The following is a 21,405-nucleotide window of genomic DNA, read 5'->3' on the forward strand; positions in this document are numbered from 1 at the left end:
TAAATTGTACGGCATGAAAACAAAACCTTTCAAAATTAGCAAAATTGCGGTTTTCTTTTTAATTTCCCCACACAAATAGTATTTTTTTGGTTGCGCCATACATTTTATAGTAAAGTGAGTGATGGCATTACAACGGACAATTGGTCATGCAAAAAACAAGCCCTCATACTAGTCTGTGGATGAAAATATAAAAGAGTTATGATTTTTTGAAGGGGAGGAGGAAAATACGAAAACGTTAAAATAAAATTGTCTTAGTCCTTAAAGGGGTACTCCGCCCCTAGACATCTTATCCCCTATCCAAAGAATAGGGGATAAGATGTCAGATCGCCACAGTCCCGCTGCTGGGGAGCCCTGGGATCCCCGCTGCGGCACCGTGCTCTCATTACAGCACAGAGCGAGTTCGCTCTGCACGTAATGATGGGCAGTACAGGGGCCGGAGCATCGTTACGTCACGGCTCCGCCCCTCGTGACGTCACGGCCCGCCCCTTTCAATACAAGTCTATGGGGGGCGTGGCGGTCGTCACACCCCCTCCCATAGACTTGCATTAAGGGGACGGGCCGTGATGTCACGAGGGGCGCAGCCATGACGTTACGCTGCTCCGTCCCCCGTATCGACCGTCATTACGCACAGAGCGAACTCGCTGTGTTCTGTAATGAGACCACGGTGCCGCAGCGGGGATCCCTGGGCTCCCCAGCAGCGGGACCGCGGCGATCTGACATCTTATCCCCTATCCTTTGCATAGGGGATAAGATTTCTAGGGGTGGAGTACCCCTTTAAGGTCCAAATGGGCTGAGTCCTTAAGGGGGTTAAAGGGGTACTCCCGTGGAAAACTTTTTTATTTATTTATTTATTTTTTAATCAACTGGTGCCAGAAAGTTAAACAGATTTGTAAATTACTTCTATAAAAAAAAAATCTTAATCCTTCCAATACATTTTATGGGCTGTATACTACAGAGGAAATGCTTTTCTTTTTGGATTTCTCTGATGTCACAACCACAGTGCTCTCTCCTGTCCATTTTAGGAACTGTCCAGAGCAGCATATGTTTGCTATGGGAATTTTCTCCTGCTCTGGACAGTTCCAAAAATGGACAGCAAAGGTCAGCAGAGAGTACTGTGGTCATGACATCAGAGAGATCCAAAAAGAAAAGCATTTCTTATGTATACAGCCCCTAAAAAGTATTGGAAGGATTAAGATTTTTTAATAGAAGTAATTTACAAATCTTTTTAACTTTCTGGCACCAGTTGATTTAAAAATAAAAAAAGTTTTCCACGGGAGTACCCCTTTAAGTATTTATATACCTGTCCCCGTGGTCTTTTTTATATGCCTGTATATTATACTTGCATATATTTACAGGAAATCTGTTTATCTATATTTCTTTGCATTTTTTTTGTTTGCAACTTCAGTGACACATCTCTTGATATATTTTTCAGTTGTTACAAAATGCTTTGAAAGGCATACAGTCTATTTTGAATGGTAGCAAAATGATCTTAATGGAAACAGACCAACTTGGATCGCTGCTTGCTGTGTTAAAGGTATTACATATTCTTTTATATTGTATCTGTATGTAGAGTGTTTTATGTGCTTTTTCTCAGTTAATATTTATTTTTCCACAATTTTTCCAGCTTGTACTTTGAGGCCATATGGGCTATTATATTTCCTTATAATGCAAATTGCTGAGTTGGAACAAAAGTCTCTAACTACTGTATATGCCAACGAGTATACCTCCTTAGAGTTGCCAACACAGCTTACGGTGTATAAAAGTATCAGTTGCATATGTCTTTCTGCGTATTTACTCAGTCTGCTCATGGTGATAACAATTATTTAAAGGGGTTTAATCATGAAGATAAACAGGTCGAAACTGAAGCATTATGTGAAATGAAACATATTTGCAAATACAGTGGTCCCTCAAGTTACAATATTCATTGGTTCCAGGGCGACCATTGTATGTTGAGACCAGAACTCTATGGAAACCTGGTAATTGGTTCTGAAGCCACCAAAATGTCATCCAAAAATAGGAAAAAGTGAGAATTAAAGAAAATTAAGTATGGTAGATAACTGATATAGATAAAAGTAAGAAAGATCTACTAGAAGCTGTAAATCACTGTCTATTTCAGTGTTTTCCAACCAGGGTGCCTCCAGCTGTGACAAAACTACAACTCCCAGCATGCCCGGACAGCCTTTGGCTGTCTGGGCATGCTGGGAGTTGTAGTTTTGCCACAGCTGGAGGCACCCTGGTTGGAGAACACTGAAATAGACAGAGATTTACTAGAGCTTCTTCAGGGTCCTGTACAGTACACAAAATGTCCTAAAAAAGTAATGGAGCCGCCCTTACTTGGTGTCCAAAGGAGCAGCTAACATGGAATAGTTTAAAATTAGTACAGAACATGTAATACCTCCCTGTACTGTAGGGGGCGCTACCAGACACCAGTCAGTGCATGCACTTCAGTAATACAGGTAAAGAGTACAGAACATGTAATACCTCCCTGTACTGTAGGGGGCGCTACCAGACACCAGTCAGTGCATGCACTTCAGTAATACAGGTAAAGAGTACAGAACATGTAATACCTCCCTGTACTGTAGGGGGCGCTACCAGACACCAGTCAGTGCATGCACTTCAGTAATACAGGTAAAGAGTACAGAACATGTAATACCTCCCTGTACTGTAGGGGGCGCTACCAGACACCAGTCAGTGCATACACTTCAGGAATACAGGGGTTTTACCAGTGAATGCCCATTCTGATTGGTCGGTTCTTCCAGCCATTGACATGTTTTGCAGATTTGGACTGTCTGTAGCATTGTATGTTGAGTCTGGTTTCAAGTTACAATGGTCCAGAAAAGACCATTGTATGTTGAAACTATTGTATGTTGAGGCCATTGTAAGTTGAGGGATCACTGTACAAGTAATTATCAGAAAGTAATCCTAGCCCTACCAATATAGGCTGGATGCTCTCTTGGTTTTTGCTTGTTGCCGTGGGATATGTCCTGTGTTTCCTTTTCTGGTCAGGCATGCTCTGTTCTCCTCACACACACTGACTATACAGCTAGTGACTGCAGAATACCGCTCATATGCCGACCTATCAGAAACTTCTAGAAGTACATAATTCCCTGCAATAAATATGCAGGAGGGAGTTCGGCTAAATAGTTACTTGACATGATGAGGTAAATATACCTCATATCATATTATTTATTGCTATAACTTCTATAGGTTACAGTCTGTACCACTAAATTCACATGACAGGAGGGGAGGGAAGGATATTTTTAGAGATGAGCGAACTTACAGTAAATTCGATTCGTCACAAACTTCTCTGCTCGGCAGTTGATGACTTATCCTGCATAAATTAGTGCAGCCTTCAGGTGCTCTGGTGGGCTGGAAAAGGTGGATACAGTCCTAGGAAAGTCTCCTAGGACTGTATCCACCTTTTCCAGCCAACGGGAGCACCTAAAAGCTGAACTAATTTATGCAGGATAAGTCATCAACTGCCGAGCCGAGAAGTTTGTGATGAATCGAATTTACTGTAAGGTCGCTTATCTCTAGATATTTTCTATAATAACATAGTTCACTGTGTGAGGAGAGAAGAGATAACTTCCTCCTGATGGATGCACTATGCAGCACAAGAATGAGCATCTGCCCTAATGACTGCTGGGAAATGAAGTTCAAAGCAAACCATGTGATGGAAGCTCCTCCCACCACACAGATTTTCATATTAAGGGTACGTTCATACCTACAGGATCCTGTGCAGATTTGTACCTGCAGATTAGAAGCTGTTATAGTTTACAATGAAAATCAGAAAATCATGTGCATCAAATCTGCCTACGTGTGAACATACCTGAAGAGGGGAAGGAATAAAAGGAAGGCAAGGGAATAAGGTCATGGCTGCATTATTTTTCAGAGGCAAACAATTATTTTCATTCAGTCTAACAAAACATTTAAGGGGTTATCCAAGAAGGGAAAATCAGGGTTAATATTTTTCTCTCCTATGGTTGTATGTGGTATTACAACTTGGCTTCATTCACTTCAGTGAACTAGGTTGCAATACAACACAAAACATTGGAACAGGTGAGGTGCTGTATTTTTTATTTTTTTTTAAATAAATCAGCTCTGGTTTTTCTAATTCTGCACAATCCCTTTAAGTTTTCTGTGGAAAATGAATCGTGGTAAAACTCCTTTTCAAAGTGTACCTCTAATGCTTACAACCGACTATTATACAGCACTGTGCATGATAGTAATTTGTCTAAATAACATTCATTTCAAATTTGGTGCCTAAATCCCTCAACGGGGCACTGTTCTCCCTGCCACGCTCCACTGTATACTTCTATGCATTATGAGACAGAGCTTCCTGCTCTGTCTCCCCAACAGCCATCCCCAGCACGAGACCCAGTGCCATAGAATCGCATTATCCTGGGCCTTGCGCTGGAGACAGGTGCTATGGAAACAGAGCAGGGGAAGCTTCATCTCCTACTGCATAGTTCTATACAGCAGGGAGAACTGTGCCCCACTCTGGCATTTTGATGCCGATTTTTAAAATGCATGTCATGGATAATTATATAATTATTATCCTGGATAATGGGTGTACTTAGTCCTGACCATCTCTCTCCCTACCAGTGTTGCTCATGGTGTGTATAAATAAGTGCCCCAAGCTCTTCTCAGTTTCACCTGTGGTCTTTTATTACATATTCAGCCTCTTTTTAAGAAACAGCACCCCATGGCGCGGAAGCTGACACGCCCCCCCCCCCCCCAATACATCTCTATGGGAGAGCCAGAGCGATGCATCCGTGTCATGTGGTGGTTGAAACGTGCTATTTCAGCAAAGAGCCGAGGCCCCGGTACAGGAGATCGTGGGGGCCCCAGCGGTGGGAACCCCTGTGATCTGAAACTAATCCCCTATAGGGGATAAGTTTTCTTATCCCGAAGTTCTCCTTTAATAGTGTGCCTATTATACACTTTGCTTCTGAATCACTACTATATTTATCCCTGAGTACTCCTTTAATAGTGTGCCTATTATACACTTTGCTTCTGAATCACTACTATATTTATCCCTGAGTACTCCTTTTATAGTAAGCCTATTATACACTTTGCTTCTGAATCACTACTGTATTTATCCCTGAGTACTCCTTTTATAGTGTGCCTATTATACACTTCTATATTTATCCCTGAGTACTCCTTATAGTGTGCCTATTATCCACTTTGCTTCTGAATCACTACTATATTTATCCCTGAGTACTCCTTTTATAGTGTGCCTATTATCCACTTTGCTTCTGAATCACTACTATATTTATCCCTGAGTACTCCTTTTATAGTGTGCCTATTATACACTTTGCTTCTGAATCACTACTGTATTTATCCCTGAGTACTCCTTTTATAGTGTGCCTATTATACACTTTGCTTCTGAATCACTACTATATTTATCCCTGAGTACTCCTTTTATAGTGTGCCTATTATCCACTTTGCTTCTGAATCACTACTATATTTATCCCTGAGTACTCCTTTTATAGTGTGCCTATTATACACTTTTGCTTCTGAATCACTACTGTATTTATCCCTGAGTACTCCTTTTATAGTGTGCCTATTATCCACTTTGCTTCTGAATCACTACTATATTTATCCCTGAGTACTCCTTTTATAGTGTGCCTATTATACACTTTGCTTCTGAATCACTACTGTATTTATCCCTGAGTACTCCTTTTATAGTGTGCCTATTATACACTTTGCTTCTGAATCACTACTATATTTATCCCTGAGTACTCCTTTTATAGTGTGCCTATTATCCACTTTGCTTCTGAATCACTACTATATTTATCCCTGAGTACTCCTTTTATAGTGTGCCTATTATACACTTTGCTTCTGAATCACTACTATATTTATCCCTGAGTACTCCTTTTATAGTGTGCCTATTATCCACTTTGCTTCTGAATCACTACTATATTTATCCCTGAGTACTCCTTTTATAGTGTGCCTATTATACACTTTGCTTCTGAATCACTACTGTATTTATCCCTGAGTACTCCTTTTATAGTGTGCCTATTATACACTTTGCTTCTGAATCACTACTATATTTATCCCTGAGTACTCCTTTTATAGTGTGCCTATTATCCACTTTGCTTCTGAATCACTACTATATTTATCCCTGAGTACTCCTTTTATAGTGTGCCTATTATACACTTTTGCTTCTGAATCACTACTGTATTTATCCCTGAGTACTCCTTTTATAGTGTGCCTATTATACACTTTGCTTCTGAATCACTACTATATTTATCCCTGAGTACTCCTTTTATAGTGTGCCTATTATCCACTTTGCTTCTGAATCACTACTGTATTTATCCCTGAGTACTCCTTTTATAGTGTGCCTATTATACACTTTGCTTCTGAATCACTACTGTATTTATCCCTGAGTACTCCTTTTATAGTGTGCCTATTATACACTGTGCTTCTGAATCACTACTATATTTATCCCTGAGTACTCCTTTTATAGTGTGCCTATTATCCACTTTGCTTCTGAATCACTACTATATTTATCCCTGAGTACTCCTTTTATAGTGTGCCTATTATACACTTTGCTTCTGAATCACTACTGTATTTATCCCTGAGTACTCCTTTTATAGTGTGCCTATTATACACTTTGCTTCTGAATCACTACTGTATTTATCCCTGAGTACTCCTTTTATAGTGTGCCTATTATACACTTTGCTTCTGAATCACTACTATATTTATCCCTGAGTACTCCTTTTATAGTGTGCCTATTATACACTTTGCTTCTGAATCACTACTGTATATTTGTGAATAGGTGAAACTTTATTTTTATAAAGGAGAATGAAGCTTTTTAATTTTATTTATTTATTTTAACCTCCCAGTACCCTGTATTTTCCTTTCACCTGCATGCATAATGTCTGTTAATATTCATAAACCTCCTCAGTCTGCAATAATACATACTATAAAATGTGGTAGCCTGTCCACTTAGAAAGTAATATAAGAAAAGTAAGACATTTTAAGTAGCTATGTAAATATGCCGGTTACACACAATTATTGCCTATAAATTCTGTATTTAATATTTTTTTGTATTGATAGGTACATAGACAGGTGGTATGCATAACCATTTTGTTCTGCGGGAGTTGTCCTTGGCAAGCTAGAGGTAACTTTTAATTGTACATTTTTTGCAGAAATATATGTTTCATCAACTTCCTGGATTCAATATAGAAATGCCTTCAGTCCTGTATCCATTACCTTTGCCTCAGTATGATGGAAGATCGCCTTCAAAACCAGAACAAAGTGAATCCACATCAGTTCGATCATCTTGGGTAACAAATGCTTTCTAAGGGCCTTGTCCCATAAACCTTGTAAAAAAATTGCTTGTTGTACAGATTTTTATCTTTGGAAATGTGATGGATCATAGAGAGTAATGACACCTAAAGTCTTACGTGTGTGCAATTGTTGAGGAAGAAAGGCTTGGTTCTCTGTCTGAAGAGTATCTTGATCAGGCAACTTTTAGATGCCCATAATTTTACTATTCCTAAGAGGAGCTAGAAAGAAAGCACAGTGCTCCATAGTGTGGGACAGCGGGAAGCGTACAAAAGTAAATCGCATACCGAAGGAGGTTGTGCGAACAAGTGCAACCATGTCATACATGGTAGATGTTGGCAGTAAATGCATTTTTCAGCTCACCCAAAAGTAACGCGTTTCAGGTGCGTTAGAACCCTTAGTCATACAGGGTAGATGTTGGTTGCAGCATTCCCCAGCTCATTCATGCAGACACTACACGATTTGATCCTCCAGGTGGTAGTGAGGTTAATCAGGCGCTATACAACTTCCAAGGGATGAACAAAGGTTTATTACCCACAATGCTATGTGACGAGTTTCACAGTCATGTGACCACTTCTTGAGGCATGCAGACATTATCAGTTAAGGATGTTGGTGCAAATAAAGAGGATAAAAGAGAGTTTGATGGCTGTTCTTGACTTGGTGCAGCGGCAGCGTGAAAGAAGCCTTAGCAAACTCGCTTCGGCTCTATGTTGTGTTTTGTAGCTATTGCACCCTTTATCTAAGGCTGAAAAGTCAGGGAAAACATTTTATGTAATATTCCTTATTATGGGCATCCCAAACTAGAAGTGAAACAACTATGACAATCCATTGCCGTACATCCCCAATATAAAAAAAGACTGTAGTTGAAAACATTAGTCGTGCAACTTTATGCTATTTTCAGCATAATCAGCTGCATATTTTCTGCTGCTGATTTTGCTACCCTACTTCAATTTGTTAGAAAAATACACTGCAGCAAATACACATCAAAATATGACAATTGGGACCCTACCCTTAGAGTACCTGTACTCAAACCATATTTTCTAAATAATTAGAAATAATTTGATTATATTCCCCAACTACGCCTAACACCCCTCCTGCCCTAAAAAAATTTCCAAGCTTTAAAAAGCTCTGTAAAATACCTTTTTTTCCTTGCTCACATTTTGTGAGCTCCCAGCACGAGAAAGTGAGCATTCCCCAGCAGGCGCGATGTCACTGAAAAATGTGGAGCGATTTTCCCACAGCAACCAATCACAACTCAGCTTTCACTTAACCAGAGCTCGTTAGCTGAGCTGTGATTGGTTGCTGTGGGAAAGTCTGTTTTTCTTCTCTCACACAGTTTGATAAATCTCGGCCAATATATAAAAAGTTTACTTTGGTGACAGGTACTCTTTAACCCCTTTACTCCTTAGCCTGTTTTGACCTTAATGACCAAGGCTAATTTTCTAAAATGTGTCCACATATTTGGTAATAACTTTGGGACCCTTTTACTTATGAAAGCGATTCTGACACAATTTTTCGTGTTATATTGTACTTTACATCAGTGGTAAATTTTGATTGATATATTTTGTGTTTTTTGTAAAGAAAAAAAAAATTCTGCAAAAAATATGAAAAATTAGCATTTTTCTCGATTTTTCCATTTTCTGATCGTATGATAAATAGTTATGCTGCACCAAATTAATGATTAATTCACATCTACAATATGTCTACTTTATGTTTCCATCATTTGATAAACATTTCTTTTACTTTTTTAGAAGGTTTATAAGTTTAGCAGCAATTTTCCAGATTTTCAAGAAAATTTCAAAATATGATTTTTCAGGGACCGGTTCCATTCTGAAGTAAAATTGAGGGGCCTGTAGGTTACCCCCATAAAGTAGTCAGAATGACAATAACCCCTTAAGGACTCAGGGTTTTTCCTTTTTGCAATTTTTGGTTTTTTCCTCCTTACCTTTTAAAAATCATAACCCTTTCAATTTTGCATCTACAGACTCATATGATGGCTTTTTTTATGCACCACCAATTCTACTTTGTAATGACATCAGTCATTTTACCCAAAAATCTACGGCGAAACAAAAAAAAAAAAAAATTCTTTGTGCGACAAAAAAGAAAAAAAAATCTTTTTACCAACATTTTTTATTAAAAAAAAAGGCCATTTTGTAATTTTTGGGGGCTTCCGTTTCCACGCAGTGCATTTTTAATTTTTTTTTAATGACACCTTATCTTTATTCTGTAGGTCCATACAATTAAAATGATCCCCTATTTATATAGGTTTGATTTTGTATTACTTCTGGAAAAAATCATAACTACTTGCACGAAAATTACGGTAATACCTTTAAAAATTTCCTTTTCTGACCCCTATAACTTTTTATTGTATGAGGGCTCATTTTTTGCGCCGTGATCTGAAGTTTTTATTGGTACCATTTTTTGTTTTGAGCGTTTTTTTTTTTTAATCACTTTTTATTCATTTTTTTATGCCATAAAAAGTGACAAAAAATACGCTATTTTGGACTCTGGAATTTTAAACGTGTACACCATTCACCGTGCGGTTTAGTTAACAATATATTTTTATAGTTCGGACAATTACGCACGCAGCAATACCACATATATGTTTGTATTTTTATTTACATATTTTTTAATGGGAAAAGGGGGGTGATTCAAACTTTTATTAGGGAAGGAGTTAAATCACATTTATTAACTATTTATTTATTTTTTACATAGGGGACTATAACATGCAGTACATTGATTGCATGTACTTATCAATGCTATGCCATAGCATTGCATTGATCAGTGTTATCGGCTCTCTACTGCTCCTGCCTGGCTCTCAGGCACGGAGCAGTGAGTCGACAATCTGATGCCGAGGAGGAAGGTAGGGACCCTCGTCGTGTCCGTACAGCTGATCGGGACACCGATTTCACCGCGGTGGTCCCAATCAGCCCAACTGAGCTGCCAGGAAGGTTTTACTTTCACCGCATCTGAAGGGTTAATATCAGGGATTAGCCACTGGTCCCAGCCATTGATAGCCGCTGGGACCGACCCCATATGACGCGGGGTCACCACGTTATTAAGGAGTTTATTGCCCCTTTAGGCGTTATACAGAAATGAAAGCAAAGTGGAGGCTAAATTGTAAAATTTCATTTTTTTGCAGATATTTTATCCATTTTTTTTTCTCTGTAACACAGTAGGTGTTGACAAATAAATACAACTCAAGATTTATTCCCAGAATTCTGACGTATTTAGAAATATCCCATATGTGGCCTTTGTTCGCTACGTGTCTCTAACACAGGCCTCAGACATGAAGGCGTGCTGTGTGAATTTTGGGGCCTCCTTTTTGTTTAGGATATTTTGTTGGCATCATATAAAATTGCAGAGGCCTTGCGGTGCAAAAATATTTTTGGGAGGCAAGTTGACGCTTTCATTGGTACAATTCTGGGGTACAAGTGACACTGATAATTTTTTATGGGGTGGTATACATAAAAAAAAATCTATTCTGCGTTTTTTTTTATTTATAAAAAAAATTTAGGTCGTTCATCATGCGGTATAAATGACCCATGTCCACCTCCCCCCCCCCTGTGACCCATGTCCACCTCCCCCCCTGTGACCCATGTCCACCCCTCCCCCCTCGTCACCCAGTCCGCCCCCCCCCATCACCCAGTCCGCCCCCCCCCCCTCTGTTTACTTTACTCTACGGGTTGATACGGTCTTGGCGCTGTCACCCATGTCCGTGCCCCCCCCCCCCCCCCCGGCTGTCACCCATGTCCGCCCCCCCCCCCGCTGTCACCCATGTCCGCCCCCCCCCCCCCCCCCCCGCTGTCACCCCGCGGTGCCGTGGCACACGTGTGTGCCGTTCGCCCCTGGCCGTGGTGCCGTGGGATTTTGCTGGGATTTTTATTTATTTATTTTATAATATCCCGGCCTGCGCGCTTATGACTGGCGGCGCAGGGGGGAAGGGAAGCCTGCGTGCGCACTGCGTCCCCCTCCTACCTTGCGACCCAGTGAGCCGAAAATGGGTCCCTGGGGCGGAACGATCTTCACCTTCGCCGGACTCCCGTGCATGCCGTGGTCCCCCCCCCTGTCACCCATGTCCACCCCCCCCCTGTCACCCATGTCCACCCCCCCCCTGTCACCCATGTCCACCCCCCCCCCCCTGTCACCCATGTCCACCCCCCCTGTCACCCATGTCCACCCCCCCTGTCACCCATGTCCACCCCCCCTGTCACCCATGTCCACCCCCCCTGTCACCCATGTCCACCCCCCCCGTCACCCATGTCCACCCCCCCCGTCACCCATGTCCACCCCCCCCGTCACCCATGTCCACCCCCCCCTGTCACCCATGTCCACCCCCCCCTGTCACCCATGTCCACCCCCCCCTGTCACCCATGTCCACCCCCCCCTGTCACCCATGTCCACCCCCCCCTGTCACCCATGTCCACCCCCCCCCCCCTGTCACCCATGTCCACCCCCCCCCCCTGTCACCCATGTCCACCCCCCCCCCCTGTCACCCATGTCCACCCCCCCCCTGTCACCCATGTCCACCCCCCCCCTGTCACCCATGTCCACCCCCCCCCTGTCACCCATGTCCACCCCCCCCCCCTGTCACCCATGTCCACCCCCCCCCCTGTCACCCATGTCCACCCCCCCCTGTCACCCATGTCCACCCCCCCCTGTCACCCATGTCCACCCCCCCCTGTCACCCATGTCCACCCCCCCTGTCACCCATGTCCACCCCCCCTGTCACCCATGTCCACCCCCCCTGTCACCCATGTCCACCCCCCCTGTCACCCATGTCCACCCCCCCTGTCACCCATGTCCACCCCCCCCTGTCACCCATGTCCACCCCCCCTGTCACCCATGTCCACCCCCCCCTGTCACCCATGTCCACCCCCCCCCCTGTCACCCATGTCCACCCCCCCCCCTGTCACCCATGTCCACCCCCCCCCCTGTCACCCATGTCCACCCCCCCCTGTCACCCATGTCCACCCCCCCCTGTCACCCATGTCCACCCCCCCCTGTCACCCATGTCCACCCCCCCCTGTCACCCATGTCCACCCCCCCCTGTCACCCATGTCCACCCCCCCCTGTCACCCATGTCCACCCCCCCCTGTCACCCATGTCCACACCCCCCTGTCACCCATGTCCACCCCCCCGTCACCCATGTCCACCCCCCCGTCACCCATGTCCACCCCCCCCGTCACCCATGTCCACCCCCCCCCTGTCACCCATGTCCGCCCCCCCCCCTGTCACCCATGTCCGCCCCCCCCCCTGTCACCCATGTCCGCCCCCCCCCTGTCACCCATGTCCGCCCCCCCCCCTGTCACCCATGTCCGCCCCCCCCCTGTCACCCATGTCCGCCCCCCCCCGTGTCACCCATGTCCGCCCCCCCCCGTGTCACCCATGTCCGCCCCCCCCCGTGTCACCCATGTCCGCCCCCCCCCCCCCGTGTCACCCATGTCCGCCCCCCCGTGTCACCCATGTCCGCCCCCCCCCCGTGTCACCCATGTCCGCCCCCCCCCCCCCCGTGTCACCCATGTCCGCCCCCCCCCCCGTGTCACCCATGTCCGCCCCCCCCCGTGTCACCCATGTCCGCCCGCCCCCTCACCCCGTGTCACCCATGTCCGCCCCCCCGTCACCCATGTCCGCCCCCCCCCCCGCTGTCACCCATGTCCGCCCCCCCCCCCCCGCCCGCTGTCACCCATGTCCGCCCCCGTCACCCAGTCCGCCCCCCCCCGCAAGCCCCCAGCCACCCCCCCCGTCGTTGTATGTTGAGACCATAACTCTATGGAAACCTGGTAATTGGTTCCGAAGTCCCAAAATGTCATCCAAAAATAGGAAAAAAGGAGGATTAAAGAAAGATAAGTAGATAACTAATATAGATAAAGTAAGAAAGATCTGCTGGAAGCTGTAAATCACTGTCTATGTAGAGGACAGAAGCTTCTTCAGGGTCCTGTTCAGTACACGCAGTGTCCTAAAATAAAGTAACATGGAGCCGTCCTCACCTGGTGTCCAAAAGAGCAGCTATCCCAGGCATAGGTAAAGAGTACAGAACATGTACTACCTCCCTGTACTGTAGGGGCGCTACCAGACAGGAATTCAGTGCATACGCTTCAGTAATACAGGTTTTACCAGTGAATGCCCATTCTGATTGGTCAGTCCCTTCCGCCATTGACACGTTTCACAGATCTGGCCTGTCTGTAGCATTGTATGAGTTGTATTAGTGGAGTCTTGTTTCAAGTTACAATGGTCCAGAAAAGACCATTCAATGTTGAAACAATTATATGTTGAGGCCATTGTAAGTTGAGGGATCACTGTATATTGTTTTCCACCGGGGTACCCCTTTAAGCTGCCGCTAAAGTCCTCATATACTGTGCTCTGGGCGCCTGGCCCCACCATTTGAGGAATCTTGCTTTGTAGTCAGGGCACTGTATAATCTGTGGCCCATTACGTATAGGAGAGCACCAGACCCTAGTGCATGGCAGCACAGACCCTCAAGGAGCCTCTGGACTGCGGGGGCCTGCACAGTCAAACTGCTGCAGGACGTCAGGTAGGTGCAGGTGCTGTCATCCGGTTTCTCCTTCTCTGCTGATCTACCAGATGGTATGACTGGTGAGTGAGGAGCCGCCATAGACTGTCATTCCACTTGGCAGTTCTTCGATATGGCAAAGAAACTCTTCACTTCAGTTTCACCTCAGACCTGCTTCTTTCATTTACCTGGCGGTGGATGCCTTCTTGTGGTGCCTGTACCTCCTCTAAGCCCAGCTAAACCCCACACCACTCTTATTGCAAATTGAGAACTTTCTGCTCTGTATTTCTTGCTGCGTCACACATCTGGACTTTTCACCATATAGATCTACTGAGATGCAGTCTGCTCCTGCCATCTTGTGGCCACTAGAGGTATTGCTGTTGGATTTCCATACTCTGCCAATTTACAGTGGGAGAACTCAGACCCTCTCTTGGCTATCTCATGCATCCTCTCAGTAGAGTTCCTAAAGTTCTGATATAACATTTATGCAGGTGTGGGAATGCTCCCCAGGGAATTTATCCTGAATTAATCTTATTCCTTTTACATTCTATTTATTGTGTGAGACCCTGTCCGTAACTGTCATAAAGGTAGGGCTGTTAACGTACTATGCTCTCCATTATGCGTACTAAAAAAATGCGACAAGGTAAGGCTAATATTGAGGGAGATTATTCAGCTAGACCCAGTCACAAGGGTCTGAAGACAGGCGAACTCAAAGTCTAGAAGCAGTTAAAAAAAACTGCTGAAATTTGCGTATGATGCCTCTAATGTCCTGTTGACCTTTAAAAAAAAAAAAAAAAGTCTTGCAGAACAGCTGTGAAAACCAGTGTGAGCAATGTGAGACTCTCGACCACTTATGTGGTAGCGTTCCTGGGCAAAGAGGACAATCTAGAGAATCAGCTGCAACGCAACAATGTGCAATTGATTGATGTACCCAAGAAGGTAGAGGGATCAGATACTTTCTTTGAATGATGGCCGCTAGAGACTTTTTTAGTAAAGACACTCTGACACCTCTATATAAAAAGGCACCCCAGACCAGTCCTAATTTAAGCTTTTACATTACAAAGATGAGGATATCATCCTGAGGAGAAAGCCAAGGATAAATAGAGACATTGCCACCAACAGACATTCTACCCTGATTTCTCAGGGAAGAACAGGGTAGAACATAAAGAGGAGGCTTGACGCACTTAAAGGGGAACTCTGGTATTTAGCAACTTATCCCCGCAGGATAAGGGATAAGTGTCTGATCACAAGGGGGGAGGGAATCTCACCACTGACACCCCGCACAATGTTCTGCCTGGTGCCCTTGCTATCCTTCTACACGGAGCGGCCACTGCACAGAGTGACCACGCCCCCTCCATGCATCTTCATGGGAGAGCCGAAGTACAGCACTTGTATATCTCCGGTTCTCCCATAGAGATGATCATAGGGTGGTCGTTCTGTGGATGAGGAGAGCCAAGCCGCCGGGCTGAAGCTGGCGGTGGGTCATAGCAGTCAGACCGCCCGCCATCACTTATTACCTATCCTTTGGATACGGGCTAGTACCGGAGTACCCCTTTAATATCAAATACTCTATGGCCTACCCTGACAGATTGCTGTTGGTGGCACTGGACTCTACCTTTTTTTTTTTTTTTTTTTTTTTTTTTTTTTTTTTGATAGTCCATGAGATGCATTACGGTGGCATGAAAATCCTCTTTGTGAGGATTGGGTGGACCTCTTGGGCAGAAAGAGCAGACTCATTGGTGGAACAAATCTGTGTGGTGGCAACATGGTCCAGTCTGCATACATTTTCCAGACCCTAAAAGTCCTACAGACACTCAAAACAGCATCTTTTCTTTGGAAGGAAGGTTCTACAAGCTGTTGGCCAACCTTAACAGTATAATGTATGTCTTGTCATGGAGATGAAGGTGAGGGGGGAAAAAGGAACACAATTACTGGGAATACAGGGGGAGATTTATCAAAACCTGTCCAAAGGAAAAGTTGCTGAGTTGCCCATAGCAACCAATCAGATCACTTCTTTAATTTTTGACAAGGCCTCTGAAAAATGAAAGAAGCGATCTGATTGGTTGCTATGGGCAACTCAGTAACTTTTCCTCTGGACAGGTTTTGATAAGTCTACCCTACAGTTACTACAAATACTCCACTTGTGAATGTTTTCTGTCCCTTCTGGGACTAATTGGTTATATTCCTGTGGTTATATGGAATGTTTAAGGCCTTTGTTACTCTATAAAGAGATTTGCTGTATATGATGCGTGTTGCCTCTAGCATTGGTGTGAGAAACCTATGACAGAGGATGCAGTCTGTTCTTAGTCTACTGGTTCATAGACTATTGTCTTTCTGATGGCACACTATGTTTAGAGATCTGGCGGGGAGATATGTAGGGGTATACTGTACACTGTATGAATGGGAATTTATAATGGTAGTGCTTAACATGTTGCCCTCATATTCTAGTACCCTGTTTAAAATGAGTCTTGGAGCAGTTGGCAACCTTCACTGATCTCTCCACAGTAGTGATGGGAGATTTTTCTTTCAGGGCGTCCTGTCTGTGGACGGTGACTGCTTTTCCCTGAGCTGCATAGTGTAACATATTCAGCTGGGGAAACTGACCATGCTGCTCGCAATTCTCTGTTGAGCATGAAATGACTGGTAGGTGGTTGGCAAGAATTGCAAACTCAAAAAAATAAATAAAAAAAGACTGTCCCTCTGGTGTCCAACTGAAATATGAGGATGAGACAGTGGCCCAGCTACCTCTAATATTCTGGGGATATTCACACAAGTTCTCTCTCTCTCATTGTAACACAACGGAAAACCCAACTATTCCTTACCCATACTGTGCACAGAACCCCACTGGTCCTGCAGAAAATGGGGGTACTGGCATGATTCCAGATGAAATAGCTGACTTAAGACACATGTTCTGGCAACATGTTGACAAGAGGAGCCTATTTACAATGTTTTTAGTGTTTGATCTCTTTGATCCCAAAAACTGGGATATTGGGACATGTGGGCGATATGCAAAATCCTGAATGAGGACTATGGGCAATAGTAAAAGTTTTTTATATCATGCACATAAAATGATAGCATAATACTTGCTTTGGGAGACTATACCACCCATTAGAGAGGTAATTTATTTTTTTAAGGTCACCATTTTAATGAAATGGTGGGTATACTTTAAAATGAGAGCCCTGACAAAGTTCAAAAAGCAATTGAGTGTCAGAAGCTAAGACTGTTTAACAGCTTATTCACAGTTTGGTGTCTTCCAAGGTTCCTGTGGGGTTTTGTCTTGGGGTGTGGAGGGTGTTACATCTAATATTGTAATATGACAGCTGTTATGTTAAAGTCTATATCTTATCTACATTTTACCCTTTACACTGTCATGTATTATTAAACTTGCAAATCTTTCATCAGAAGGCTATGGGCCCAGATTTATTAAAGGGATACTCCGGAGATATATATATATAATTTATTTTTTTTTTTTATCAACTGGTGCCAGAATGTTAAACAGATTCGTAAATTACTTCTATTAAAAAAATCTTAACCCTTCCAGTATTTATTAGCTGCTGTATACTACAGAGAGAGTTTTTTTCATTTTGGATTTCTTTTTTTTTTTTTTTTTCTGTCCATGGTGCTCTCTGCTGACACCTCTGTCCGTATCAGGAACAGGAGCAACCCATAGCAAACCTATGCTGCTCTGGACAGTGCCTGATACTGACAGAGGTGTCAGCAGAGAGCACTGTGGACAGAAGAAAAAAAAGAAACCCAAAAACAAAAAGCCGCTAATAAATACTGGAAGTGTTAAGATTTTTTAATAGAAGTAATTTACAAATCTAACTTTCTGGCACCAGTTGAAAAAAAAAATGTTCTCCACCAGAGTACCCCATTTAAACTGTGAGAGAAAAAGTGGAGAGACTTTCCCTCAACAACCAATCACAGCTCAGCTTTCCTATCTTAATGAGCTCTGGTAAAGTGAAAGCTGAGCTATGATTGGTTTTCATGGGGAAAATTTCTCCACTTTTTCTTACACGGTTTGATAAATCATGGCCATGATTTTTATTTTGTTTTGTGCAGAATAGAAAGAAGAAGTCTAGAGGTAAACAGAAGAAAGGGCAGCATGGAGAAGAGAAGAAGGATGACATGGAGAATGAATTGGCAGATAGTCTTTTACCTGCTCTGGACAAAATAACAATGTGTGCAGGAGATTCAAATGCAAGTGTCTACTTGGGTCCCCAAAAATCACAGATGAAAAGTATTGGCAAAGATCCTGTAGCTTCAACGTCTTCGAGATTTAAGAAATTATACAGTAGTGACTCTGAATATTCAGATGCTGAAGGTGGTCTACAGAGTAAAATAAGGTTAGGCGGATTTTTTTGTTTTTGTTTACTTAAGGGGAATCTGTCAGCTGTATTTGATAAGAGCTGCAGATGCTGTTGGATAGATGTTAGGTTATAAAAGCAAAATATACCTTTCTTGGGAACTGATTGTGGTTGCCTTTTCTATTTCTCAGCTAAGTGTCAAGGAGGTGGAGTCAAGCAACTCAAATGCCACAGCCTGGCACGCCACCTTTTTCACCCTAAACTTTCAGTTTCTTCTTGACCAACATACAGGGCTCAGTACATCAATTAAGGATGGGTGAGAAGGCATGCCAGGCTGTGACGCTTGAGCAGCTTGGCTTTGCCTCGTTGACACATGGCTGAGAAATTAATGAGCAATTTCATAAATGTATGATAACTTTTAGGTGTGTATATAGAAGTATAATATATTTAGACATCTTGTAAATCAACGGAAACATAAGAGAGAATTTACTAAAGCTGTCTTTTCTTAGAAAGTACAAATGTAAAAATAAGTCTTTAAATGTGCTAACAAACAGTGTGTATGAAGTTTAGACTATTAGTTGGCTGACTTTTTTAAAGGGGTACTCCCGTGGAAAACCAATTTTTTTTTTTTTTTAATCAACCGGTGCCAGAAAGTAAAACAGAATTATAAATTAATTTTTCAGTCTTTTCAATATTTCAGTACTTATCAGCTGCTCTAGACTACAGAGGAAGTTATTTTCTTTATTTATTTTCTGTCTGACCACAGTGCTCTCTGCTGACACCTCTTTCAGTTCCAGGAACTCACCAGACAGTTCCTGATATGGACAGAGGTGTGAGCAGAGAGCACTGTGGTCAGACAGAAAAGAAATTCAAAAGGAAAAGAACTTCCTCTGGAGCATACAGAAGCTGATAAGTACTGAAAGGATTAAGATTTTTAAATATAAGTGATTTACAAATCTGTTTAACTTTCTGGCACCAGTTTATTAAAAAAAAAAATTATTATTTTCCACCGGAATACCACTTTTAAACAAAATCATGTGCCAAATTATGACATTCATAATTATTACTTGTGAATGAAAGCAGCAGCAGGACAAAGGATTCCTGCTCCTGCACAGATGATCCTCTGTCATTAGGATAATCTTTTTGCTCTGATGAATAGTGACTAATGTGATTTATGATGATGGGAACTTACGTCTTGCACATTAATGATATTATACTTGCAATCCACTCATAATCATAATTGTTACATTTTAGTTAAAGCCACTGACCCTCGTCCTAAAATTTAAAACAGGATCCTAAACAAATGCCATCTTTATTATTTTAAGGCAATATTCATATCACATGGTCTTTAGATCCATTCACGGTCCGTTTGGCGCCAAACAAAGGAGCCGAACAGACCCTTTGCACAACAGACAACCCTATGTCCCTATGGATCCCTTTTGGCTTGAATTGGGTTCTTCAGGTGCCCGTTACTTTAGGGGAGTTGAGCTCTTTGCAGTATTTTTTCTCTGCGCAACTCTTTTTATGGCAGAGTTCCTTTTAGCAGAGATCAGCTGTGATGTTTACATTGCCTAAAAATAATTGAGATATTGACCAGCAACAAGTTTGTAAAACATTCACGTCTCCATGTCAAGGTGATAATCCCTGTGCAATGTTGCAGGATGTCAGCGTTAGATAAACGAATAAGTTAAATAAATAGAAATCAAACTTTTTATAATAACTCTTAGCTATCTAATTGCAATTTTAGAGGCTTTATAGCGAAATGGGGAGTCTGAAAATGTCATTCATTCATCTATCCATTGAAATGTAAAAGAAACGGAGTCACAGAGCCCTTCTTGACCCCCGCCCCCCCCCCCCACACACACACACACACACACACACATTTCATTAAGCTCCTGAGGCTCAGTTCTTGTGCTGATGTTTTAGAGGTAGTTTGGTCTCTGTATTAAATGTTGAAATGGGCTACATTTATGCGACACACTCAGCATCTCCATTGGTGTGCCTTAAACCACATGGTGGCTGAGCTGTCCTAGACACGTCTCGGTAATAGCACAGGGCCAGATGTAGCAGATCAAGAACTTCACAAACTGACCAGTGGTGAAAATGGCCATTATGACAGTACCATGTTTAAATAAACTCCTGAGTTCTTAAGTAACACATACTACTACCAATATTTTCCTGTTAGGAAATATGAGGGTGCCCATATACTTTTGCCAAATATTTTTGCCCATAGCAACTAGTCATAGCTCAGCTTTAATTTTGCCATTAACATTTAGTCATAAAAGGCATAAAATTAAAGCACTATTTTGTGCACAAAAATGTATCCCCTATCAAAAAGATCTGACCACGGGGACCCCTCGCAATCTCCTGCACGGGAAGCTGACTCTGTGCTAGGGTCGACATGCCCTGTTTATCTCCATGGGAGAGCCAGAGATATAGCGTAGAGATACATGGAGGGGAATGTCGGCCACTGCTTTGTGTGGGGGGTCAACATGCTCTGTTTCTAGGGAGAGCCATGGTCCCGTGCAGGAGATCATGGAGGGGGGGTCCCAGCAGTTGCACCCCCCGCAATCTAAAACGTATCACTTATCCTTTTCGATACAATATTTCTCCTTTTAATTTACCATATGTTTTAACAGTCTAAAGAGTATATGCAAAACAAATTACTTCTGTGTGTGTATGTGTGTGTGTGTTTGTGTGGCCATTTATGAACTTTATTTTTTTCATTTCTTTTTAAGGTCTTTTCAAGCTAAAGTTAGGCAAGGAGCATTGTCCTGCTTTCTATCTACAATAAAATCTATTGAAAAGAAAGTTCTTTATGGCTATTGGTCAGCCTTTGTTCCAGATATGCCTGGAATTGGAAGTCCACAATCTGTGTCTTTGATGACAGTTGTGCTTAAAGATTATTCACCAAAGGTATTAGTAAATGTTGTGTTTGGAGCAATTTAACAAAATAAATTTAGTTAATGGCTGTTCTTGGTTGTCTGTACAGTTGTTTATTTTTTCTTTTTGTAAAATGTTCTATTTTAGACCCGTGCATGTGCTCTTCAAGTCCTGTCTGCTATACTGGATGGTTCAAAACAATTCCTCTCAGTTGCTGATGATACAAATGATCATAAAAGAGCCTTCACTCCTTTATCTGTCACGCTTGCTTCAAGTATTCGGGAGCTTCACAGATGCCTGCTGCTAGCGGTGGTTGCTGAATCTTCTGCACAAACATTAACACAAATAATTAAGGTACAGTATGTTCCATGCCGTAATGACTACAAAATTAAAGTGTTATGTCAT

The 21,405-nt window shown here is 42.9% G+C and overlaps 1 protein-coding gene across 3 annotated transcripts in view; it reads left to right on the forward strand.

Annotated features, from left to right (window-relative positions):
* HEATR6 (HEAT repeat containing 6) overlaps positions 1-21,405 on the forward strand; it is a 98,099-nt gene that overhangs the window by 46,307 nt on the left and 30,387 nt on the right. For all 3 annotated transcript variants that reach the window (XM_056557508.1, XM_056557509.1, XM_056557510.1), the window contains 5 exons: positions 1,433-1,534; positions 7,158-7,295; positions 17,873-18,156; positions 20,856-21,033; positions 21,148-21,354. In XM_056557508.1, the coding sequence (XP_056413483.1) occupies positions 1,433-1,534; positions 7,158-7,295; positions 17,873-18,156; positions 20,856-21,033; positions 21,148-21,354 (909 nt within the window). The remainder of the gene's footprint in view (positions 1-1,432; positions 1,535-7,157; positions 7,296-17,872; positions 18,157-20,855; positions 21,034-21,147; positions 21,355-21,405) is intronic.

This window comes from Hyla sarda, chromosome 2, assembly GCF_029499605.1.
Source record: "Hyla sarda isolate aHylSar1 chromosome 2, aHylSar1.hap1, whole genome shotgun sequence".
Lineage (NCBI taxonomy): Eukaryota > Metazoa > Chordata > Amphibia > Anura > Hylidae > Hyla > Hyla sarda.